Raw genomic sequence first — 23,841 nt, forward strand, 5'->3', positions numbered from 1 at the left:
TTGCACAACAAATTTTGGGGTCCATTTTTTCCTGCAACTCTTGTGAAAATAAAAAAAAATGGTCTAAATTAAATTATTTGTGGATAAAAGTTCCATGTTAATTTGTTTTTTTCCACATTCCAAAAATTCCTGTGAAGCACGTGAAGGGTTAATAAACTTCTTGAATGTGGTTTTGAGCACCTTGAGGGTTGCAGTTTTTAGAATGGTGTCACTTTTGGGTATTTGCTATCATACAGACCCCTCAAAGTCACTTCAAATGTGAGGTGATCCCTAAAAAAAAAACAAAAAAAAACCACTTTTGTATATTTTGTTGGAAACATGAGGAATCACAGGTCAAATTTTAACCCTTATAATTTCCTAACAAAAAAAAAGTTTCAAAAATTGTGCTGCTATAAAGTAAGACATGTGAGAAATGTTATTTATTAACTATTTTGTGTGACACAACTCTGATTTTTCAAAGTTTGAAAATTGCAAAATTTTCCAAATTTGTCAAATTTCCATTTTTTTTTCTCACACAAATAAACGCAAATTATATCGAAGTAGTATTACCACTGTCATGAGGTACAACATGTCACACAAAAAAAAAACAATCTCGGAATCAGTGGGATAGGTTGAAGTGTTCCAGAGGTATGACCTCAAAGTGACAGTGGTCAGAATTTTAAAATTTGGCTTAGTTATTAAGGTCAAAATTGTCTTGGTCATTAAAGAGTTAAAGAGAACCTTTCAAAATATTTGTTAACAGATTATATTCTACAGACATTTGCCTTTCCCCCTGTATGAATCCTGTGCCAATCATAAAGAAGGCAACTTCATAAATGGGGAAAACAGAAACAACCCTAGAGTTGTCATGCCAAGAAGAATCATTTCCAAACTTTTCCTGCCTTTAAATGTTACCCATAATCTGTACAAACCCATTAAGAAAAAAAATAAATAAATAAAATAATGTGGTTGCTTAAGGTCGGCGTCACACTTGAGAGTGTTTTACGGACGTATGAGCGCAGAAAATACGTCCAGAAAATATGCATTGCACACGGCCCAATGATTCTCTATGGGGCAGCTCCTATCTGCCGTATATTACCCATCCGTAATATACGGTATGTTACAAGCGTAGAAAATCGCAGCATGCTGCGTTTGTCAGCGTATCGCGCAAAAAATACGCCAATGAAAGTCTATGGGGGCGAGAAAATTACGGATTACATACGGACCATGCGTGTGACTTGCGAGAAATACGCAGCGGTGTTCTATAGAAAAGCCGACAATTCAGTGCGGTGTACAGTAAAATCACACTGACAGAATAGAATAGGCAGTATAAATGTGTACACCAGCCAGGCGTGAAACGGCCGTCGTCCCGCTTTGCCGCACTCTCTGTACAGCACCCCCGGTCGTGAAGATGTACAGCACGATGTTTGAATAAAGATTCCTGCACTGGATGATCGGCGAGTGCGCTCTATTTTCTTATATATTCATTATTTCGTATGGACTTTTCTCCAGCGGAGCTACGCACCCAAGATCAGATATCCTGGCTTCACACAGGTGAGCGGTTCCCACTTTGTTCTTCCTGGCAGTGGTGCTGTCTGGCTGTTCCTTTTGTATTGGATATATATATATATATATATATATATATATATATATATATATATATATATATATATATATATATATATACAGTGGGGCAAAAAAGTATTTAGTCAGTCAGCAATATTGCAAGTTCCACCACTTAAAAAGATGAGAGGCGTCTGTAATTTACATCATAGGTAGACCTCAACTATGGGAGACAAACTGAGAAAAAAAAATCCAGAAAATCACATTGTCTTTTTAACATTTTATTTGCATATTATGGTGGAAAATAAGTATTTGGTCAGAAACAAAATTTCATCTCAAAACTTTGTAATATATCCTTTGTTGGCAATGACAGAGGTCAAACGTTTTCCGTAAGTCTTCACAAGGTTGCCACACACTGTTGTTGGTATGTTGGCCCATTCCTCCATGCAGATCTCCTCTAGAGCAGTGATGTTTTTGGCTTTTCGCTTGGCAACACGGACTTTCAACTCCCTCCAAAGGTTTTCTATAGGGTTGAGATCTGGAGACTGGCTAGGCCACTCCAGGACCTTGAAATGCTTCTTACGAAGCCACTCCTTCGTTGCCCTGGCGGTGTGCTTTGGATCATTGTCATGTTGAAAGACCCAGCCACGTTTCATCTTCAATGCCCTTGCTGATGGAAGGAGGTTTGCACTCAAAATCTCATGATACATGGCCCCATTCATTCTTTCATGTACCCGGATCAGTCGTCCTGGCCCCTTTGCAGAGAAACAGCCCCAAAGCATGATGTTTCCACCACCATGCTTTACAGTAGGTATGGTGTTTGATGGATGCAACTCAGTATTCTTTTTCCTCCAAACATGACAAGTTGTGTTTCTACCAAACAGTTCCAGTTTGGTTTCATCAGACCATAGGACATTCTCCCAAAACTCCTCTGGATCATCCAAATGCTCTCTAGCAAACTTCAGACGGGCCCAGACATGTACTGGCTTAAGCAGTGGGACACGTCTGGCACTGCAGGATCTGAGTCCATGGTGGCGTAGTGTGTTACTTATGGTAGACCTTGTTACATTGGTCCCAGCTCTCTGCAGTTCATTCACTAGGTCCCCCCGCGTGGTTCTGGGATTTTTGCTCACCGTTCTTGTGATCATTCTGACCCCACGGGGGGGGGAATTTTGCGTGGAGCCCCAGATCGAGGGAGATTATCAGTGGTCTTGTATGTCTTCCATTTTCTAATTATTGCTCCCACTGTTGATTTCTTCACTCCAAGCTGGTTGGCTATTGCAGATTCAGTCTTCCCAGCCTGGTGCAGGGCTACAATTTTGTTTCTGGTGTCCTTTGACAGCTCTTTGGTCTTCACCATAGTGGAGTTTGGAGTCAGACTGTTTGAGGGTGTGCACAGGTGTCTTTTTATACTGATAACAAGTTTAAACAGGTGCCATTACTACAGGTAATGAGTGGAGGAAAGAGGAGACTCTTAAAGAAGAAGTTACAGGTCTGTGAGAGCCAGAAATCTTGATTGATTGTTTCTGACCAAATACTTATTTTCCACCATAATATGCAAATAAATTGTTAAAAAAACAGACAGTGATTTTCTGGATTTTTTTTTCTCAGTTTGTCTCCCATAGTTGAGGTCTACCTATGATGTAAATTACAGACGCCCCCCATCTTTTTAAGTGGTGGAACTTGCACTATTGCTGACTGACTAAATACTTTTTTGCCCCACTGTATGTGTATATATATATATATATATATATATATATATATATATATATATATATATATATAAAATTCAGCACAGTAAACCATCTCATATCCCTTCTTTTATTACATATTCCTCTTTAGTAATGTAAGAAGTGTCTGTGTGTCAAATTTGGGGTCTCTAGCTATTAAAGGGTTAAATTGCCAGAGTGGGAAAGCCAGTGACTGAGGGCAAATCTTAATAGCCTAGAGAGGGACCATGGTTATAGGACCCCCCCTGGCTAAAAAGATCTGCCCCCAGCCACCCCAGAAAAGGCACATCTGTAAGATGAGCCTATTCTGCCACTTAGCCTCTCTCTTCACACTCCCCTGTAGCCGTGGGATATGGGGTAATAAAGGGTTAATGTCACCTTGCTATTGTAAGGTGACATTAAGCCAGGTCAATAATGGAGAGGCGTCAATTATGACACCTATCCTTAATTAATCAAATAGTACGAAATGGATAATAAAACACACATACATTATTAAAAAACTATTTTAATGAAATAAAGACACAGGTTGTTGTAATATTTTATTATACTCTTAATCCACCTGAAGACCCTTGTCACCTGAAACAAAGTTAAAAAAAACAAACAACAATATTCCATACATTCCGTCGTTACAGTCTTGTCCCACGCTGTAAATCCATCTGAAGGGGTTAAATCATTTTACATCCAGGAGCCTGCTAATGCAGCTGCCCCTGCCTGTAAAACTTGGTGAATGAATGGAATGCAGGGGAATGTACTGTAGTTACCTCGAGTCGCGGTGATGGGCCCTCTGCTGGATGAACCCATATGAACTCGAGCCTGGGAACTTTTCAGAATATTTTCCCACGCTCGAGTTCATATGAGTTCATCCAGCAGAGGGCGCATCACCGCGACTCGAGGTAACTACAGTACATTCCCCTCCATTCCATTAATTCCCCGAGATTTTAGTCAGGAGCACAGCTGCATTAGCAGAGCTCCTGGTGTAAAAGGATTTAACCCTTTCAGATGGATTTACAGCGTGGGAAAAGACTAACGATGAAAGGTATGGAATATTGTTGTTTGCTTTTTTTAACTTTGTTTCAGGTGACAAGGGTCTTCAGGTGGATTAAGAGTATAATAAAATATTAAAACACCCTGTGTCTTTATTTTATTAAAATACTTTTTAATAATGTGTGTGTGTTTTATTATCCATTTCGTACTATTGGATTAATAATGGATAGGGAAATAATATATATGAATGATAAAACAATCAATCAAACTTGCGCTAGGAAATGCGTGCAAATGAGACCCAAAAAGATATATATATACAATAAAAATTTACCTGATGGGGAGGAAATAGCACTAATAGATGTAGAATTGGCAGTAAAGTTGCTTGCATATGGTAATAGGTGCACTATTCCAGGTCTAAAGATAAAGACAAGTAGATAGATGTATTCAATGTATTCAGGGATATATACCCTCTGAAGCAGCTATCTGAAGTACTAATACAAATCTAGCAGTGAGGTGAATCCATCCTCATAGAAGCACATACAAAGTAAACTGGGAAAAAAGGGGAGAGTCGTACCTGCCGTAGGGTACACACGCGGTGAGAGTACAAGATGCCAGTACGAGCTGTAAGTAGTCTGCGTGGCTTCGCTAACATTCAGGCTACCCTGAAGAAGGAATCCGTGTAATTCCGAAACGCGTTGGTTATTCTTGGCTCCCACAGCGCTCCGTACCGCCAACAGGGGCACCACGTGACATATCGGACACGTGACCCGAACTTCACGCAGGTCCTGCCATCTTCAGCGTTGCCGACCGCGGCGCGCTCTGTAAACACGTTCCTTGGATAGAGGCGGCTGTCACCGGCCGGGACAGCACGCCGTGAACCACCGCCAGCAACCCTTATCTTCGCAAGGTTAGCGAAGCCACGCAGACTACTTACAGCTCGTACTGGCATCTTGTACTCTCACCGCGTGTGTACCCTACGGCAGGTACGACTCTCCCCTTTTTTCCCAGTTTAGTTTGTATGTGCTTCTATGAGGATGGATTCACCTCACTGCTAGATTTGTATTAGTACTTCAGATAGCTGCTTCAGAGGGTATATATCCCTGAATACATTGAATACATCTATCTACTTGTCTTTATCTTTAGACCTGGAATAGTGCACCTATTACCATATGCAAGCAACTTTACTGCCAATTCTACATCTATTAGTGCTATTTCCTCCCCATCAGGTAAATTTTTATTGTATATATATATCTTTTTGTGTCTCATTTGCACGCATTTCCTAGCGCAAGTTTGATTGATTGTTTTATCATTCATATATATTATTTCCCTTTTTCTTCCCCCTATGTGGTAAGGGGGTAACTTGCTGGTGTTTATGCTGCACCACCAGCGCCGCTACACTATTATATATACTAATAATGGATAGGTGTCATAATTGACGCCTCTCCATTATTAACCTGGCTTAATGTCACCTTACAAAAGCAAGGTGACATTAACCCTTCATTACCCCATATCTGTTGTCAATTCTGCTCTTGGGTTCCCTCCAGTGGTTGTAGGTGGGAATGCAGTTGTCTCTGAGTCGCAGTCCTGGCCAGGTGTATCTGCTGATTACAATTCTGACTGGGATATTTAGGTGTGCAGGATTCATTAGCCTTGCCAGTTGTCAATGTTCCTTGTGAAGTGTTGGATCACTTTCTGGCTTCTCCTGCTTAGCTGCCAAATTCAGCAAAGATAAGTGTTTGGTTTTTTGTCTCTGTGGCACACTGCTGTGTGCTTGTTTTTGTTTGTATTCCTGCTCTGATTGTAGGATTCGCTGGAGTTGCAGATATACGCTCCTACATCTTTAGTTAGATGTAGGAAGTTTTTTGTATATCCTGCTGTGGATATTTTTGAAGGGTGTTAATACTGACCGCACAGAACTATGTCCTATCCTGTCCTATTTAGCTAGAAGTGGCCTCCTGTGCTAAATCCTGTTTTTCTGCCTGTGTATGTTTTTTCCTCTCCGACTCACCGCCAATATTTGTGGGGGGCTGTCTATCCTTTGGGGATCTGCTCTGAGGCAAGATACTATTCCTATTTCTATCTTTAGGGGTATTTAGTCCTCCGGCTGTGACGAGGTGTCTAGGATTGTTAGGTACACTCCACGGCTACTTCTAGTTGCGGTGTTAAGTTCAGGATTGCGGTCAGTATAGTGACCACCTACTCCAGTGAAAGTTCTCATGCTGCTCCAAGGTCACCGGATCATAACACATATCCCACTGCTACACGGGAGTGGGAAGAGAGAGGCTAAGTGCCAGAATAGGCGCATCTTCCAGATGTGCCTTTTCTGGCGTGGCTGGGGGCAGATGTTTTTAGCCAGGGGGGTCCTATAACCATGGTCCCTCTCTAGGCTATTAATATCTGACCTCAGTCACTAGCTTTCCCACTCTGGCGAAGAAAATTGCGCGGGAGCCCACGCCAATTTTTTCCAGCATTTAACCCTTTAATTTAATAGCTAGAGACCCCAAATTTGACACAAAGACACTTCTTACATTACTAAAGAGGAATATGTAATAAAAGAAGGGATATACTGTCGGGTTTGGGAAGGAGATAGGAAAAGCCGGAAATTGAATTACCGGCTTTTCTGCTATCTAGCGCTGAATATATATATATATATATATATATATATATATATATATATATATATATATATATATATATATATATATATATATATATATATATATATATATATATATATAGATATATATATATTTTTTTATTTATATAGACTGTGTATATGTTTTTTAGAATATTTGAGCCGATGGATCCATGATATGTCCATTTTGCAAGCCTGCGAGAAAAAAAAATAAAAATCGCTGTACGGAAGCCATACGGATGACACGGATAAATTTGTGCGTAAAAATCGCATCCTCGCATTGAATACGGAACAGAGTTTTGGGACAATTACTGCGAATTACGGCCTTTAAAAATGGACCGTATTTACTTACGCCTAGTGTGACACCGGCCTAAGTGCGAACACCTGTTAAAACTGGGGATATGTTTGCGTTCAGAATTAGTCACTGATATTTAAACTCCTATTAACGATTTGGTAGTACATCGTTCCTATCATTTTATAGTGTATTTGATTAACTCAATATAAAGTTTAGCTCTTTTAGTAGGATTTTCCTGACATTTTCTTAGTTGGTTAATAAACAGCTTACAAGACGGCAAAAAGGATCTCATTGTTGAAAGTTATCAGTCATCAGAAGGGAACAAAAACATTTCCAAGGCATTATATATACAATGGAACAAAGATGATAGTCAATCAAGAAGTGGCTTAAAGAGAAACGGTCGGGTGAAAAACGTGACTAACCAGCAGATATGGGGTTAATAGTGTTCTTACACCATGCAGCCGCCACACTGATAACTCGGTTGCAGGCGGAAATTAGCTTTATTCCTCCCTACAGCCTCAAGCTTTCAGTCATAGAGGTGGGGCTTCAGTCACCGTTCAGTATATAGTGAGCAGCGGCTGAAACCATGCCCCGGCACTAACTGACAGCCAGCTCGACACTAATGCACTGTTGAGTCAGCTGAATTTTAAAACTCCCAGGTGCTGGGCTTTCAGTGCTATTAACCTGCCTATTAACCCCATATTTGCAGGTTAGATGCATTTTTTTGCATGACAGGTTTCCTTTTAAATTTGACACAACAGTGACATTACCTAGAACTTTCATTAATTGATGAAAAGACAAAGAAAATTTGTCCGTGAGGCTTCCAAGAAGCCTACAGTAACATTAAAGGAGCTGCAGGAATGTATGGCAATCACTGGTTGTGTACTGCATGTGACAATCTCCCGTGATTTGCATATGTCCAGTTTGTGGGGTAGGGTGGCAAGATGGAAGCTTTTCAAAAAGAAAACATCTAAGCCCAGCAATATTTTACTAAAATACCTCAAGAGATGAACTGGAATATAAGTTGTTCACACTGCTCACTAAACAGACAAAACGCAAGATAAAAATCATAATAAGACACCATGCAATAAATAAATCACAACAGTCCATGGAAATATATGGTGCTTAGTAACATGGTTTTAAATTAAAATTATGCTGTCATCCAACCACGCCACGGTGATCCTATTGAGGCGGGTCCTAACTCTAGTATTAAAACCTTACCATATGTGAAGTGACATACATGTGGATAAGGGATGTGAAGGAGAGAGATGCAGCTAATGGACACCCAGGCGTGGGGAACTACATGAAAGTAATGTCCAGCTAAAGAAAGGCAGGCCAAGCCTTTATTTGCAGACAAAAAAAGAAACAAAGAAAACTTAGAAATAAACTTGCGGAATGGCTTTTACACTTTTTTTTTTATCAAAAGATTATGTTAACTAAGCACCCTATGTTATTTTCATGCCCCATTGCGTTTTAGTTATTGTAGGGTATGTGCTTTTTATAGTTTTTCCTTTGGTTTTGTTTTTTATATTGTACCAAAACTTAGAAACAAGTCTAACAAAAGCATGTGGAAAAACTGTGGTCTGATGAGACCAAGGTTAACCCCTTTCTGACATTAGACGGACTATCCCGTCGAGGTGGGGTGGGCCCCTATGACCACCGACGGGATAGTACGTCATATGCGATCGGCAGCGCTCACGGGGGGAGCGCCGCCGAGTGTCAGCTGCCTATCGCAGCTGACATCCGGCACTATGTGCCAGGAGCGGTCACGGACCGCTCCCGGCACATTAACCCCCGGCACACTGCGATCAAAGATGATCGCGATGTGCCGGCGGTATAGGGAACCTTCCCGCAGGGAGGGGGTTCCCTGCGGGCTTCCCTGAGCCCCCGCAGCAACGCGATGTGATCGCGTTGCTGCGAGGGTCTTACCTCCCTCCCTGCCTGCTCCAGCCCCGGATCCAAGATGGCCGCGGATCCGGGTCCTGCAGGGAGGGAGGTGGCTTCACAGAGTCTGCTCAGAGCAGGCACTGTGAAGCCTGCAGTGCTGCATGTCAGATCGGTGATCTTAAAGAGTGCTGTGCAAACTGTCAGATCACCGATCTGTGATGTCGCCCCCTGGGGCAAAATAAAAAAAATAAAAAATTTTTTTTCCAAATGTGTAAAAAAAAAAAAAAAAAAATTCCTAAATAATGAAAAAAAATATATATATTATTCCCATAAATACATTTCTTCATCTAAATAAAAAAAAACAATAAAAGTACACATATTTAGTATCGCCGCGTCCGTAACGACCTGACCTATAAAACTGGCCCACTAGTTAACCCCTTCAGTAAACACCGTAAGAAAAAAAAAAAAAAAAAAAAAACACGAGGCAAAAAACAACGCTTTATTATCATACCGCCGAACAAAAAGTGGAATAACACGCGATCAAAAAGACAGATATAAATAACCATGGTACCGCTGAAAACGTCATCTTGTCCCGCAAAAAATGAGCCGCCATACAGCATCATCAGCAAAAAAAATAAAGTTATAGTTCTGACAATAAAGCGATGCAAAAATTATTTTTTCTGTAAAAGTTTTTATCGTATAAAAACGCCAAAACATAAAAAAATGATATAAATGAGGTATCGCTGTAATCGTACTGACCCGAAGAATAAAACTGCTTTATCAATTTTACCAAACGCGGAACGGTATAAACGCCTCCCCCAAAAGAAATTCATGAATAGCTGGTTTTTGGTCATTCTTCCTCACAAAAATCGGAATAAAAAGGGATCAAAAAATGTCACGTGCCCGAAAATGTTACCAATAAAAATGTCAACTCGTCCCGCAAAAAACAAGACCTCACATGACTCTGTGGACCAAAATATGGAAAAATTATAGCTCTCAAAATGTGGTAATGCAAAAAATATTTTTTGCAATAAAAAGCGTCTTTCAGTGTGTGACGGCTGCCAATCATAAAAATCCGCTAAAAAGCCCACTATAAAAGTAAATCAAACCCCCCTTCATCACCCCCTTAGTTAGGGAAAAATTAAAAAAAATGTATTTATTTCCATTTTCCCATTAGGCTTAGGGTTAGGGCTAGGGTTGGGGCTACAGTTAGGGTTGGGGCTAAAGATAGGGTTAGGGTTTAGATTACATTTACAGTTGGGAATAGGGTTGGGATTAGGGTTAGAGGTGTGGTTAGGGTTACCGTTGGAATTAGGGTTAGGGGTGTGTTTGGATTAGGGTTTCAGTTATAATTGGGGGGTTTCCACTGTTTAGGCACATCAGGGGCTCTCCAAACACGACATGGCGTCCAATCTCAATTCCAGCCAATTCTGCGTTGAAAAAGTAAAACAGTGCTCCTTCCCTTCCGAGCTCTCCCGTGTGCCCAAACAGGGGTTTACCCCAACATATGGGGTATCAGCGTACTCAGGAGAAATTGGACAACAACTTTTGGGGTCCAATTTCTCCTATTACCCTTGGGAAAATACAAAACTGGGGGCTAAAAAATAATTTTTGTGGGAAAAAAATTTTTGTTTTATTTTTACGGCTCTGCATTATAAACTTCTGTGAAGCCCTTGGTGGGTCAAAGCGCTCACCACACATCTAGATAAGTTCCTTAGGGGGTCTACTTTCCAAAATGGTGTCACTTGTGGGGGGTTTCTACTCTTTAGGTACATTAGGGGCTCTGCAAACGCAATGTGACACCTGCAGACCATTCCATCTAAGTCTGCATTCCAAATGGCGCTCCTTCCCTTCCGAGCCCTCCCATGCGCCCAAACAGTGGTTCCCCCCACAGTGGTGACGTGTTTCTATTATACTTTACCGCTGTTTGCGCCACTCCTGATTTTGGTTTCCAAATATCGATGTAAAATACTGACCAAGTAGTGAGCGTGACTTAACCGTGCTCATATTTATGCAACCACATTTTACTTATCTTTTCTTATTCCACCTGAAAAGATTACAGTTTATTTTTCTATTGAATTACACAGATTATAGGTGACAATAAAAGGTGGAAAAAGTTCTGAAATTACTCCTTGGTGTGATTTTTTTTTATCACAAAAACATGCAATTTTAACAAGGCTGTGCAGACTTTTTTACACTGTACAACACTGCGGATCTATCCCAGGTATTGGGGAATAGTGCCCCAATATCAGCTATAGACACAATTTGTTGTATATTGCAATCACTGCTTCTGGATCATTTTAATTAAGGCACCTGGCTGCAGCTCTCCTTTTCCTGCACTATAATTTAATTACAATACAGTCATCTACTATTCTCCTGTAGCTGTAATATTATAGCACGAGAAAAGAAAGCAATGATGAAAATGATGTACACTACAGTTCAAAAATTTAGGGTCACTTAGAAATTTTCTTATTTTTGAAAGAAAAGCACATTTTTTTTCCAGTGAAGCTAACATTAAATGATTCAGAAATACACTATACATTGTTAATGTGGTAAATGACTACTCTAGCTGCAAACGTATGGTTTGTAATGCAATATCTTCATAGGTGTATAAAGGCCCATTTCCAGTGTTCTTATGGTACTTTGTGTTTACTAACTGTGTAAGAAGGCTAATAGATGGTTAGAATACCCTTGTAAACCCTTGTGCAAGTATGTTAGCACGGCAGAAAACAGTTTGGCTGATTAGAGAACCTATAAACCTGACCTTCTTTTGAGCTAGTTGAGAATCTGGAGCATTACATTTGTTGCTTACATTAAACTCTCAAAATGGCCAGAAAAAAAGAACTTTCATGTGAAACTTTCATGTGAAATTCTTGTTCTTAGAAATGAAGGCTATTCCATGTGAGAAATTGCCAAGAAACTGAAGATTTCCTACAACGGTGTGTACTACTCCCTTCAGAGAAGAGCACAAACAGGCTCTAACCAGAGTAGAAAGAGAAGATGGAGGCCCCGCTGCACAACTGAGCAACAAGGCAAGTACATTAGAGTCTGTAGTTTGAGAAATCGACGCCTCACAGGTCCTCAGCTGGCAGCTTCATTAAATAGTACACGCAAAAACCGCCAGTGTCAACGTCTACAGTGAACAGGCAACTCCGGGATGCTGGCCTTCAGGGCAGAGTGGCAAAAAGAAAGTAATATCTGAGACTGGCTAATGAAAGGAAAAGGACAGAGGAAGATTGGAAAAAAATGTTATGGACAGACAAATCCAAGTTTGAGGTGTTTGGATCACACAAAAGAATATTTGTGAGATGCAGAACAACTGAAAAGACGCTGGAAGAGAGCCTGACGCCATCTGTCAAGCATGGTGGAGGTAATGTGATGGTCTGGGGTTGCTTTGGTGCTGGTAATGTGGGAGATTAGTACATGGTAAACGGGATATTGAATAAGGAAGGCTATCACTCCATTTTGCAACACCAAGTCATACCCTGTGGACAGCGCTTGATTGGAGCCAATTTCATCCTACAACAGGACAATGACTCAAAGCACACCTCCAAATTATGCAAGAAGTATTTAGGGAAGAAGCCGGCAGCTGGTATTCTATCTTTAATGGAGTGGCCAGCACAGTCACCGGATCTCCGCCCCATTGAGCTGTTGTGGGAGCAGCTTGACCGTATGGTACGCAAAAAGTGCCCATCAAGCCAAAACCAACTTGTGGTAGGGGCTTCTGGAAGCATGCGGTGAAATTTCTCCAGATTTCCTCAGCAAATTAAATGCTAGAATGCCAAAGCTCTGCAATGCTGTAATTGCTGTAAAGGGAGCATTCTTTGACAAAAGCAAAGTTTGAATTATTATTTCAAATAATCTTTTTTTCGAACCTTGTCAATGTCTGGACTAGATTTTCAATTCATTTGGCAACTCAATTGATTAATAAAAGTATGAGTTTTCATGGAAAACACAAAATTGTCTGGGTGACCCTAAACTTTTGAATGGTAGTGTATGTGACAAATGCTGGTCACACGATCATCTAAAAGAGGACCTGTTAGCAGGATATTCAACCCCACACTCAAGATCTATGTGTAAAGCTCCATTAATGCTTATTACATTCCTAAATTTCTAGTAGAATTTCCTTGGGGTGTTTATGAGAAATCTATTTTTGAAGTTTTATTCTGAACTTAACGGAGCCAGGAACTTCACTCATCAGCTCTGCTGTATTTTGGCCACTGACAGACGGCTCACACTTCCCTCCGTGACATGTCTCCCCTGCACAGGTGCCATCATTGCCAAGGCTCGTTGCAATGACAGCACCTGAGCAGTGAGCTCCTAATGATGCTGCGGAGCCAGGACACTGATCTAGCAATGTCATCAGGAGCTCCTGCACCACCCCTTCTGATGAAACGAATCTGGGGAGAAGACGCCTGCACAGGGGAGACGTGTCACTGAAGGAAGAGTGACCTATCAATCAACGACCAATGGTGGGCAGCAAAGTACAGCAGACCTGGTCACTGCCTGCCCCAATGCACTCAAGAATTTAACTTAAATAATAGATTTCTCACTCATGCACCAATGAAATTCTACTAGGAAGGTATAAATGTACTAAGCAAGGGTGGGGAGGGTTACACTCATACCATTAATAATGGACGGAATATCCTGCTGACAGGTCACCTTCAATCAGGGCTGCAGCTCTTCTCTCCCAGGGGAGTAGTAGGTGACTGTATAGTAATGAAATTGCAGCACCAGGAGAGGAGAGCTGCAGTGGTAAGCCCACATCACCATAATTGTGAGGAGAAAAAAAAATATGTGTTAATCATCCTTTCTGGTCCTTTTTTCCAAAGGTAATCTTTAAGGCAGGACTGCTAAATGCTAAAGACTGTCAGCAGCAGACATTTTGGATTATGGATTGGTCATCCTGTTTTGAACAGTACTGAATACTAGGCAGCAACTTACAAATACAGCACCTTTATTTACAAGTGTTCGCTTGTTCAATCATTTCCATGAGGGTCTCGTAGTCAGAAAATTCACTAAGAGCCTGAATCATCTCATCTAAAAGTTCATCACCAAACAGGAACCCATCAATGTTGTGCACGGACATGCCAATCCGGTGGTCTGTAACACGGTCCTGAGGGAAGTTGTATGTTCTAATTTTTTCTGACCTTCCTTTTGTCCCAACCTAGAGAAAACAATTGATAATATATTAGATTTAGTTCAAACACAAGCATCAATCCAATAGCTGATGGGGAGAGGGATTAGCCCAAAAATGGCACCATGCAGCTGAACTCAGAGTGGTAATATTTGTACATCGGAGCCCTGTGTCTTTATAGGAATTGTTACAGACACTAATGGATGCTCCAACAATAGTAAGTCACTGGCGCACTGCCAATAATTCAGTGTAAGAATGGGGGGGTGCAAACAAGTGGTGGACTGATAATGAGCATAGCAAAACAGAAACAAGAACCACTTATAACGGATGCACACCTATAAATGGGAAACACACCACATGACACTCAAACAACAAATGTAAGATGGTGCATAAAATATACATTACATATGGCACTAATCCCGCATATAAAACACCTTCGTACAGACATATAATGCCACCTCAGCATAAGTGTATAATAGCACCTATGTCTGTACGAAGGTGTTTTATATGCGGGAGTAGTGCCATATGTAATGTCTTAAGTGAATATTTTATGCACCATCTTACATTTGTTATTTGAGTGTCATGTGGTGTATTTACCATTTATAACCGTGCATAAGTTATCTGGAGAGAAGCTGGGTGATGGTGGTTATTGGGACTTATTGTTTTTAATATGTTTTTAAATTGTTGTCAATAAAGTTGTTTTCTTTTCTATCTCTGCCATTGGAGGTGTGCATCCGTTATAAGTGGTTCTTGTTTCTGTTTTGCTATGCTAATGGATGCTCCCAGACTAGCATTTTGTATGCCAGTCTTAATTAACGGGATGCAGGAATAAGACAATTTCATTGCGAGACACATGCCAGTAAAAGAATTTGGCGCATCTCATCAGTAGGGTGCTCCTCGCCAGAAACGTTACTTAACTCCATAACTTGAATAACATTTCTGGAGTAAGTAACATTGCCACTTTCAATGAATGTGACGGGCCGGCGAGTCTCGCCGCATCCCTGAATCACACACTTTGGTAAAATTGCCTAAAACTGCAAAATTTTAGTTGAACAAAGGCTTTGACATTTTTTAGAGTATTTCATGATTAAACACTGATGAATAGGGGCCTAAGAGCTTACCACAAATTACTAAGGAGCTACATGTGGCTCTCAAGCCTTCTCTAACTGGGTCGCTGTGACCAGTGGGGTACCGCAGGGGTCAGTATTGGGACCTGTTCTCTTCAACATATTCATTAATGATCTGGTAGAAGGTTTACACAGTAAAATATCGATATTTGCAGATGATACAAAACTATGTAAAGCAGTTAATACAAGAGAAGATAGTATTCTGCTACAGATGGATCTGGATAAGTTGGAAACTTGGGCTGAAAGGTGGCAGATGAGGTTTAACAATGATAAATGTAAGGTTATACACATGGGAAGAGGGAATCAATATCACCATTACACACTGAACGGGAAACCACTGGGTAAATCTGACAGGGAGAAGGACTTGGGGATCCTAGTTAATGATAAACTTACCTGGAGCAGCCAGTGCCAGGCAGCAGCTGCCAAGGCAAACAGGATCATGGGGTGCATTAAAAGAGGTCTGGATACACATGATGAGAGCATTATACTGCCTCTGTACAAATCCCTAGTTAGACCGCACATGGAGTACTGTGTCCAGTTTTGGGCACCGGTGCTCAGGAAGGATATAATGGAACTAGAGAGAGTACAAAGGCGGGCAACAAAATTAATAAAGGGGATGGGAGAACTACAATACCCAGATAGATTAGCGAAATTAGGATTATTTAGTCTAGAAAAAAGACGACTGAGGGGCGATCTAATAACCATGTATAAGTATATAAGGGGACAATACAAATATCTCGCTGAGGATCTGTTTATACCAAGGAAGGTGACGGGCACAAGGGGGCATTCTTTGCGTCTGGAGGAGAGAAGGTTTTTCCACCAACATAGAAGAGGATTCTTTACTGTTAGGGCAGTGAGAATCTGGAATTGCTTGCCTGAGGAGGTGGTGATGGCGAACTCAGTCGAGGGGTTCAAGAGAGGCCTGGATGTCTTCCTGGAGCAGAACAATATTGTATCATACAATTATTAGGTTCTGTAGAAGGACGTAGATCTGGGTATTTATTATGATGGAATATAGGCTGAACTGGATGGACAAATGTCTTTTTTCGGCCTTACTAACTATGTTACTATGACATGTGGCAACCCAAAATACTACTGTGCAATACTGGCACCAGGAACGCCATAGTATTGCTAATGTTTGGGCCTAGAGTAGCACCTTCATCCCCATCAGTGCATGCTAGGATAAAATCCATTTCACTACCTTTTAACAGTTAGCTTGGCATATCTGAAATGTTCTTGACAACTGCTGTAAGACAAGCCAGAAGCTGACCATGCAGGTATAAGGCAAGCTGAAGTAGTGGATTCATGATCTGGATGACCGTCTATTTGATCTAACCTAGTGTCCCTAGCTACAACTTTAACAAAAACATTTTTTTGAAGCTTTCTGGGCCATTTACCTGGATTTTTCTTGCATTCTGTCGTTTATTAACCTGCTCTTCTAACTTCATGTTGTATAGCTTTGCACGGAGCACTTTCATGGCAGTCTCCTTATTTTTAATTTGTGACCTTTCTTGCTGGCATTCAGAAACTATTCCTGCAATATGAAGTCCGAAAATCAATGAAACAAAAGTTATCGGTTATTAATATTATGCAAGTTATTTTTCCATTAATCCAGATCCCTCCTTTAGACGGCAGTGCATGTGTTGAGTTTTTGCTGCAAAAGACTTCAGGAAAACGATAGCAGTATTTTCCAGAATGGCGTTCTTCTCAGTCTTTAGCTTCAGCTCTGTGCTGGCAGTTTTGCATTTTTTACTGTATATATTAATAATGAGCACCTTCTAAGAAGAAGCTACCTAAGAATGGACCGGTCACTTCGATTCACCGCATTGTGGCTTTGGAACCCTGAGGCGATCAACAGAAGTTTAAAAAGACTGGACATGTGCACAGCAAGTCGTTTTCACATTGCCATGCTTACGTTCTTTATTTTTTAAGCACTTTTTTAGGCAGAATCCTTACAGGGAGTCAGTTATTAGGTCATTGGTACGTAAGCCGATAGCAGCAATATGAAGGGCAGAGACCCATTGCAGCCACGTGTCATTTACAGAAAAAGAAAACCTAAAGATCTGAACTGGGACATAGTTGGATTAAAAAGAATAACATAGTAAATGAGTGATGGGAGTTTGCGGTCCTGGTGAAGATCAGCAGAGCCACCTACCAGTTGGTGTGTGAACAATCCGCACCGCGCTGTCTGTGGTGTTCACATGTTGTCCTCCAGCACCACTGGCTCTTTTGGTTTCAATACGTAAATCCTTGGGATTAATTACTAGATGAATCTGCAGGAAGAGAAGTGAAAGAACAGGTTTTATAGACATTGTAGGAGTCTGTACTCACTCGGCTGCGGCAGGCACAGGACGCGGTATTGTTGAAATGTCCAAGAAAGTTTATTAAAACTGCATAACCCGTTCTGGATAGCCAAAACAAACAAACAGCCTTTTCCGTCACAAAGTGAAAAGCAAACAGAAAAATAAACAGTCCATATAGTTCTGCGGGTCTGCCGCTCAGGTCAGTGTCTTTAGTACATACACTGACGGTCTCCACATCTCCAGCCACACACACGAAATGACACATTTGGCCTCCATTTTACTAGCCAAACCACGCCCATGGGGTGGGATATCGGAGCAGTCAGTCCCACCAGTCTCTTATAGGACATGTGAGCCGTCATTCCCACCCGTCTCTTATGTGAAATTCCCACCCATCTATTATGGAATATGGCAGCAGTCATTCCCACCCATCTATTATGGAATATGGGAGCCGTCATTCCCACCCATCTCTTATGGGATATGTGAGCGGTCATTCCCACCCATCTATTATGGAATATGGGAGCCGTCATTCCCACCCATCTATTATGGAATATGGGAGCCGTCATTCCCACCCATCTATTATGGAATATGGGAGCCGTCATTCCCACCCATCTATTATGGGATATGGGAGCAGTCATTCCCACCCATCTATTATGGGATATGGGAGCCGTCATTCCCACCCATCCATTATGGAATATGGGAGCCGTCATTCCCACCCATCCCTTATGGGATATGTGAGCCGTCATTCCAACCCATCTCTTATGGGATATGTGAGCCGTCATTCCCACCCATCTATTATGGAATATGCGAGCCGTCATTCCCACCCATCTATTATGGGATATGCGAGCCGTCATTCCCACCCATCCCTTATGGGATATGGGAGCCGTCATTCCCACCCATCCCTTATGGGATATGGGAGCCGTCATTCCCACCCATCCTTTATGGGATATGGGAGCCGTCATTCCCACCCATCCCTTATGGGATATGGGAGCCGTCATTCCCACCCATCCCTTATGGGATATGGGAGCCGTCATTCCCACCCATCACTTATGGGATATGGGAGCCGTCATTCCCACCCATCTCTTATGACCACTCGTAAAACCCGGCCCTGGAATGGCCTGATAACTCTCTGAGCTCTAAAGTGCTGGAGCATACCTTCCAAGCTCACATCACTGCAGCTAATAGCCGCGATGACACATATCTCCCCTCAAGGACTCGTCCGGCGGCCATCTTACAAAACTCAGAGGCCGGAAACAGTCCCTGACCACATCTTGCTCACATAGCTGCAAGGGTGGTTATAATGCCTTACAGAGTTTAAGGCCTTGCTCATACGTCCATTTATTCTCCAATATGTGGAAAAAAAAGACTGAATCAGTGTGCCAGTTTTTGTCATTGGATATTTTCTTGAAAAATTGTCCGTCATGCTCTGGTTGGGAGATCTGTGGCCAGTCTGTGCATTGTGAGATCCAGAGTCATCTGAATGAGATCTTACACTGTAGTGTTAACCCCTTTACCCCCAAGGGTGGTTTGCATGTTAATGACCGGGCCAATTTTTACAATTCTGACCACTGTCCCTTTATGAGGTTATAACTCTGGAACGCTTCAACGGATCCCAGTGATTCTGACATATTGTACTTCACGATAGTGGTAAAATTTCTTTGATATTACCTGCGTTTATTTGTGAAAAAAACGGAAATTTGGCAAAAATTTTGAAAATTTCGCAATTTTCCAACTCTGAATTTTTATGCAATTAAATCACAGAGATATGTCACACAAAATACTTAATAAGTAACATTTCCCACATGTCTACTTTACGTCAGCACAATTTTGGAACCAACATTTTTTTTTCTTAGGGAGTTATAAGGGTTAAAAGTTGACCAGCAATTTCTCATTTTTACAACACCATTTTTTTTAGGGACCACATCTCATTTGAAGTCATTTTGAGGGGTCTATGTGACAGAAAATAACCAAGTGCGACACCACATTCAAGAACTTTATTAACCCTTCAGGTGTTTCACAGGAATTTTTGGAATGTTTAAATACAAATGAACATTAAACTTTTTTTCACAAAAAATATACTTCAGCTCCAATTTGTTTTATTTTACCAAGGGTAACAGGAGAAAATGGACCCCGAAAGTTGTTGTACAATTTGTCCTGAGTACGCTGATACCCCATATGTGGGGGTAAACCACTGTTTGGGAGCATGGCAGAGCTCAGAAGCGAAGGAGCGCCATTTGACTTTTCAATGCAAAATTGACTGGAATTGAGATGGGACGCCATGTTGCGTTTGGAGAGCCACTGATGTGCCTAAACATTGAAACCCCCCACAAGACACCATTTTGGAAAGTAGACCCCCCACGGAACTTATCCAGATGTGTGGTGAGCACTTTGACCCATTAAGTGATTCACAGAAGTTTATAATGCAGAGCCGTAAAAATACAAAATCATATTTTTTCACAAAAACGATCTTTTCGCCCCCAATTTTTTATTTTCCCAAGGGTAAGAGAAGAAATTGGACTGCAAAAGTTGTTGTACAATTTGTCCTGGGTACGCTGATACGCCATATGTGGGGGGGAACCACCGATTGAGCGCATGGCAGAGCTCGGAAGGAAAGGAGCTCCATTTGGAATGCAGACTTAGATGGATTGGTCTGCAGGTGTCACATTGCGTTTGCAGAGCCCCTAATGTACCTAAACAGTAGCAACCCCCCACAAGTGACCCCATATTGGAAACTAGACCCCCCAAGGAACTTATCTAGATGTGTTGTGAGAACTTTGAACCCCCAAGTGTTTCACTACAGTTTATAACGCAGAGCGGTGAAAATAAAAAATCCTTTTTTTTTTTCCACAAAAATTATTTTTTATCCCCCAGTTTTGTATTTTCCCAAGGGTAACAGGAGAAATTAGACCCCAAAAGTTGTTGTCCAATGTGTCCTGAGTATGCTGATACCCCATATGTTGGGTAAACCCCTGTTTGGGCACACGGGAGAGCTCGGAAGGGAACAAGCACTGTTTTACTTTTTCAACGCAGAATTGGCTGGAATTGAGATCGGACGCCATGTCGTGTTTGGAGAGCCCCTGATGTGCCTAAACAGTGGAAACCCCCCAATTATAACTGAAACCCTAATCCAAGCACACCCATATCCCTAATCCCAATGGTAACCCTAACCACACCGCTAACCCTGACACACCCCTAGCCCTAATCCCAACCCTATTCCCAATCGTAAATGTAATCCAAACCCTAACTGTAGCCCTAACCCTAGCCCTAACCCTAATGGGTTTTTAATTTTTCCCTAACTAAGGGGGTGATGAACTGGGGTGTGCTTTACTTTTATAGCGGGCTTTTTAGCGGATTTTTAGGATTGGCAGCCGTCACACACTAAAAGACGCTTTTTATTGCAAAAAATATTTTTTGCTTACTACATTTTGAGAGCTATAATTTTTCCATATTTTGGTCCACAGAGTCATGTGAGGTCTTGTTTTTTGCGGGACGAGTTGACGTTTTTATTGGTACCATTTTCGGGCACGTGACAATTTTTGATCGCTTTTTATTCCGATTTTTGTGAGGCAGAATGATCAAAAACCAGCTATTCATGAATTTTTTTTTTTTTTTTTTTGGGGGGGGGGGGTGCATTTATACCGTGCCACGTTTGGTAAAATTGATAAAGCAGTTTTATTCTTCGGGTCGGTACGATTACAGCGATACCTCATTTACATAATTTTTTATGTTTTGGCTCTTTTATGCGATAAAAACTATTTTATAGAATAATAATTATTTTTGCATCGCTTTATTCTTATTTTATTTTTTCTTTGACGCTGTATGGTGGCTCATTTTTTGCGGGACAAGATGACGTTTTCAGCGGAACCATGGTTATTTATATCCGTCTTTTTGATCGCGTGTTATTCCACTTTTTGTTTGGCGGTATGATAATAAAGCGTTGTTTTTTGCCTCTTTTTTTTTACGGTGTTCACTGAAGGAGTTAACTAGTGGGACAGTTTTATAGGTCGGGTTGTTACAGACGCGGCGATACTAAATATGTGTGCTTTTATTGTTTTTTTTTATTTAGATAAAAAAATGTATTTATAGGAACAATATATATATTTTTTTCTTTTAGGATTTTTTTTTTACACATGTGAATATTTTTTTTTTAACACTATAACATTGCCCCTGGGGGGGGGGGGGGCATCACTTTATAGTGTAAGATCGCTGATCTGACACTTTGCTGTGCACTGTGTTAGATCAGCGATCTGACGTGCACTCTCCAGGCTTTCCGGCGCTTGCTCTGAGCAAGCGCTGTGAAGCCACCTCCCTGCAGGACCCGGATGCAGCCGCGCGGCCATCTTGGATCCGGGCCTGCTGCAGGGAGGTGGTGGTAAGAGACCCTCCGAGCAACGCGATCACATTGCGTTGCTCCGAGGGTCTCAGGGAAGCCTGCAGGAGGCCCCCTCCCTGCACGATGCTTCCCTATGCCGCCGGAACACTGCAATCATGTTTGGTCGCAGTGTGCCGGGGGGGTTAATGTGCCGGGGCGGTCCGTCACCACGCCTAGCACATTGTGTCAGATGTCAGCTGCGATAGTCAGCTGACACCCGGCCGCGCACCCCCCGTGAGCGTGGCCAATCGCTATGACGTACTATCCCGTCGGTGGTCATACGGGCCCACCCCACCTCGACGGGATAGTACGTCCGATGTCAGAAAGGGGTTAATGAGAACCTGTCGGCAGGATTGTGCTCAGTAACCTACAGTGTCAGATTGTCAATCAGAGCCCCACGTGAAGACCCCCCTCCAGCCCACCCCGGAGCATGAGCATATCATTAACTCAAAACTGAAAATAAAGATTAAACAACAACCACAAAATGGATCGCAACCACCAAGGTGTCATTGTATTCAGTATAATGGCGCTGACATGACACTGTCTGTAGGTTACTGTGCACAATCCTGCTGACAGGTTCCCTCTAAGAAACAGACACCACACTCATTGCACAGTAATTCCATCCATGTGCTGTCCGGGATTTTTTTGCGGACACTTAGGCTATTTTCACATGTTGAATTTTTCAGATATGACTGACGGCAGTTGGGCACTTCAAAGAGGGGGGAACAGACCTGCCTCCAGGTCTAAAGACAGGTATTTGGGCAAAATTATAAATACCTTTATTTTGGGAATAACAGCAACAAAAACTAAAAGATCCACCTTGGTAGAATGCAGCTTTACTGCTGCACAAGGTGGCTCTTTTAGTTTATAACGGCTGGAGGGGATGACAGTGGCCCTTTAAAGCTACGTTTCACAGTACCAGCAAAAGCCATCAGATTTTAGAAATATCATGCACACATTGTTTTTTTTCTTTTGAGTGCAAAACCTTAAAGGGAAGGTGCCACCAGTTTTCTTGTAGTTTTTTTTTTTTGTGAAATTAAGCTTAAAATAGTAATTAAAATGTATTAATGTAATGTTTGCACTGTTTGCGAACATTTCTATATGAAAAATCTACTATATAATTGTCTAAGGGTCACTTCCGTATGTCTGTTTGTCTGTCTGTCTTTCTGTCACGGATATTCATTGGTCGCGGCCTCTGTCTGTCATTGAAATCCAAGTCGCTAATTGGTCGTGGCAAACGCCCACGACCATTGCCATGACAAATCAGCGACGGGCACAGTCCGGCGGCAACATGGCCGCTCCTTCTTCCCCGCAGTCAGTGCCCGCTCCATACTCCCCTCCAGTCAGTGCTCACAGAGGGTTAATGGCAGCGCTAACAGACCGCGGTGTAACGCACTCCATTAACGCTGCTATTAACCCTGTGTGACCAACTTTTTACTATTGATGCTGCCTATGCAGCATCAATAGTAAAAAGATCTAATGTTAAAAATAATAAATAAAATCGTTATATACTCACCGTCCGTCGGTCCCCGGATCAGGAACAGGCCTTTCCCGCTCCTCGCGACGCCCCGGTGACCGCTCCATGCATTGCGATTTCGCGAGATGATGACGTATCGGTCTCGTGAGACCGCTACGTCATCATCTCGCGAGACCGCAATGCACTCTCGAGACCAGAGCACGCGAGGAGCGTCGGTAACTGCTTCGCTTGGATCCGGGGGCCAACGGAAGGTGAGTATATAACTATTTTTTATTTTAATTCTTTTTTTTTTTTTTTTTTTTTTAACAGGGATATGATGCCCACATTGCTGTATACTACGTGGGCTGTGCAATAT

The 23,841-nt window shown here is 41.8% G+C and overlaps 1 protein-coding gene across 3 annotated transcripts in view; it reads right to left on the minus strand.

The window, feature by feature from the left end:
• Nucleotides 1-136: 136 nt before the first annotated feature.
• MTRF1L (mitochondrial translation release factor 1 like) overlaps nucleotides 137-23,841 on the minus strand; it is a 51,943-nt gene continuing 28,238 nt past the window's right edge. Inside the window, exons 5-8 of one of the 3 annotated variants that reach the window (XM_069769182.1) lie at nucleotides 17,493-17,610; nucleotides 16,735-16,871; nucleotides 14,029-14,240; nucleotides 137-270 (exon numbers count right to left, since the gene is read on the minus strand). In XM_069769182.1, the coding sequence (XP_069625283.1) occupies nucleotides 14,031-14,240; nucleotides 16,735-16,871; nucleotides 17,493-17,610 (465 nt within the window). In that variant the 3' untranslated portion in view covers nucleotides 137-270; nucleotides 14,029-14,030. Of the gene's footprint in view, nucleotides 271-11,116; nucleotides 14,241-16,734; nucleotides 16,872-17,492; nucleotides 17,611-23,841 lie in introns of those variants that run through there. The other 2 variants (XM_069769181.1, XM_069769180.1) reach the window with 2 other exon arrangements.

Source organism: Ranitomeya imitator, chromosome 5 (genome assembly GCF_032444005.1).
Source record: "Ranitomeya imitator isolate aRanImi1 chromosome 5, aRanImi1.pri, whole genome shotgun sequence".
In the NCBI taxonomy this organism is placed as follows: Eukaryota; Metazoa; Chordata; class Amphibia; order Anura; family Dendrobatidae; genus Ranitomeya; species Ranitomeya imitator.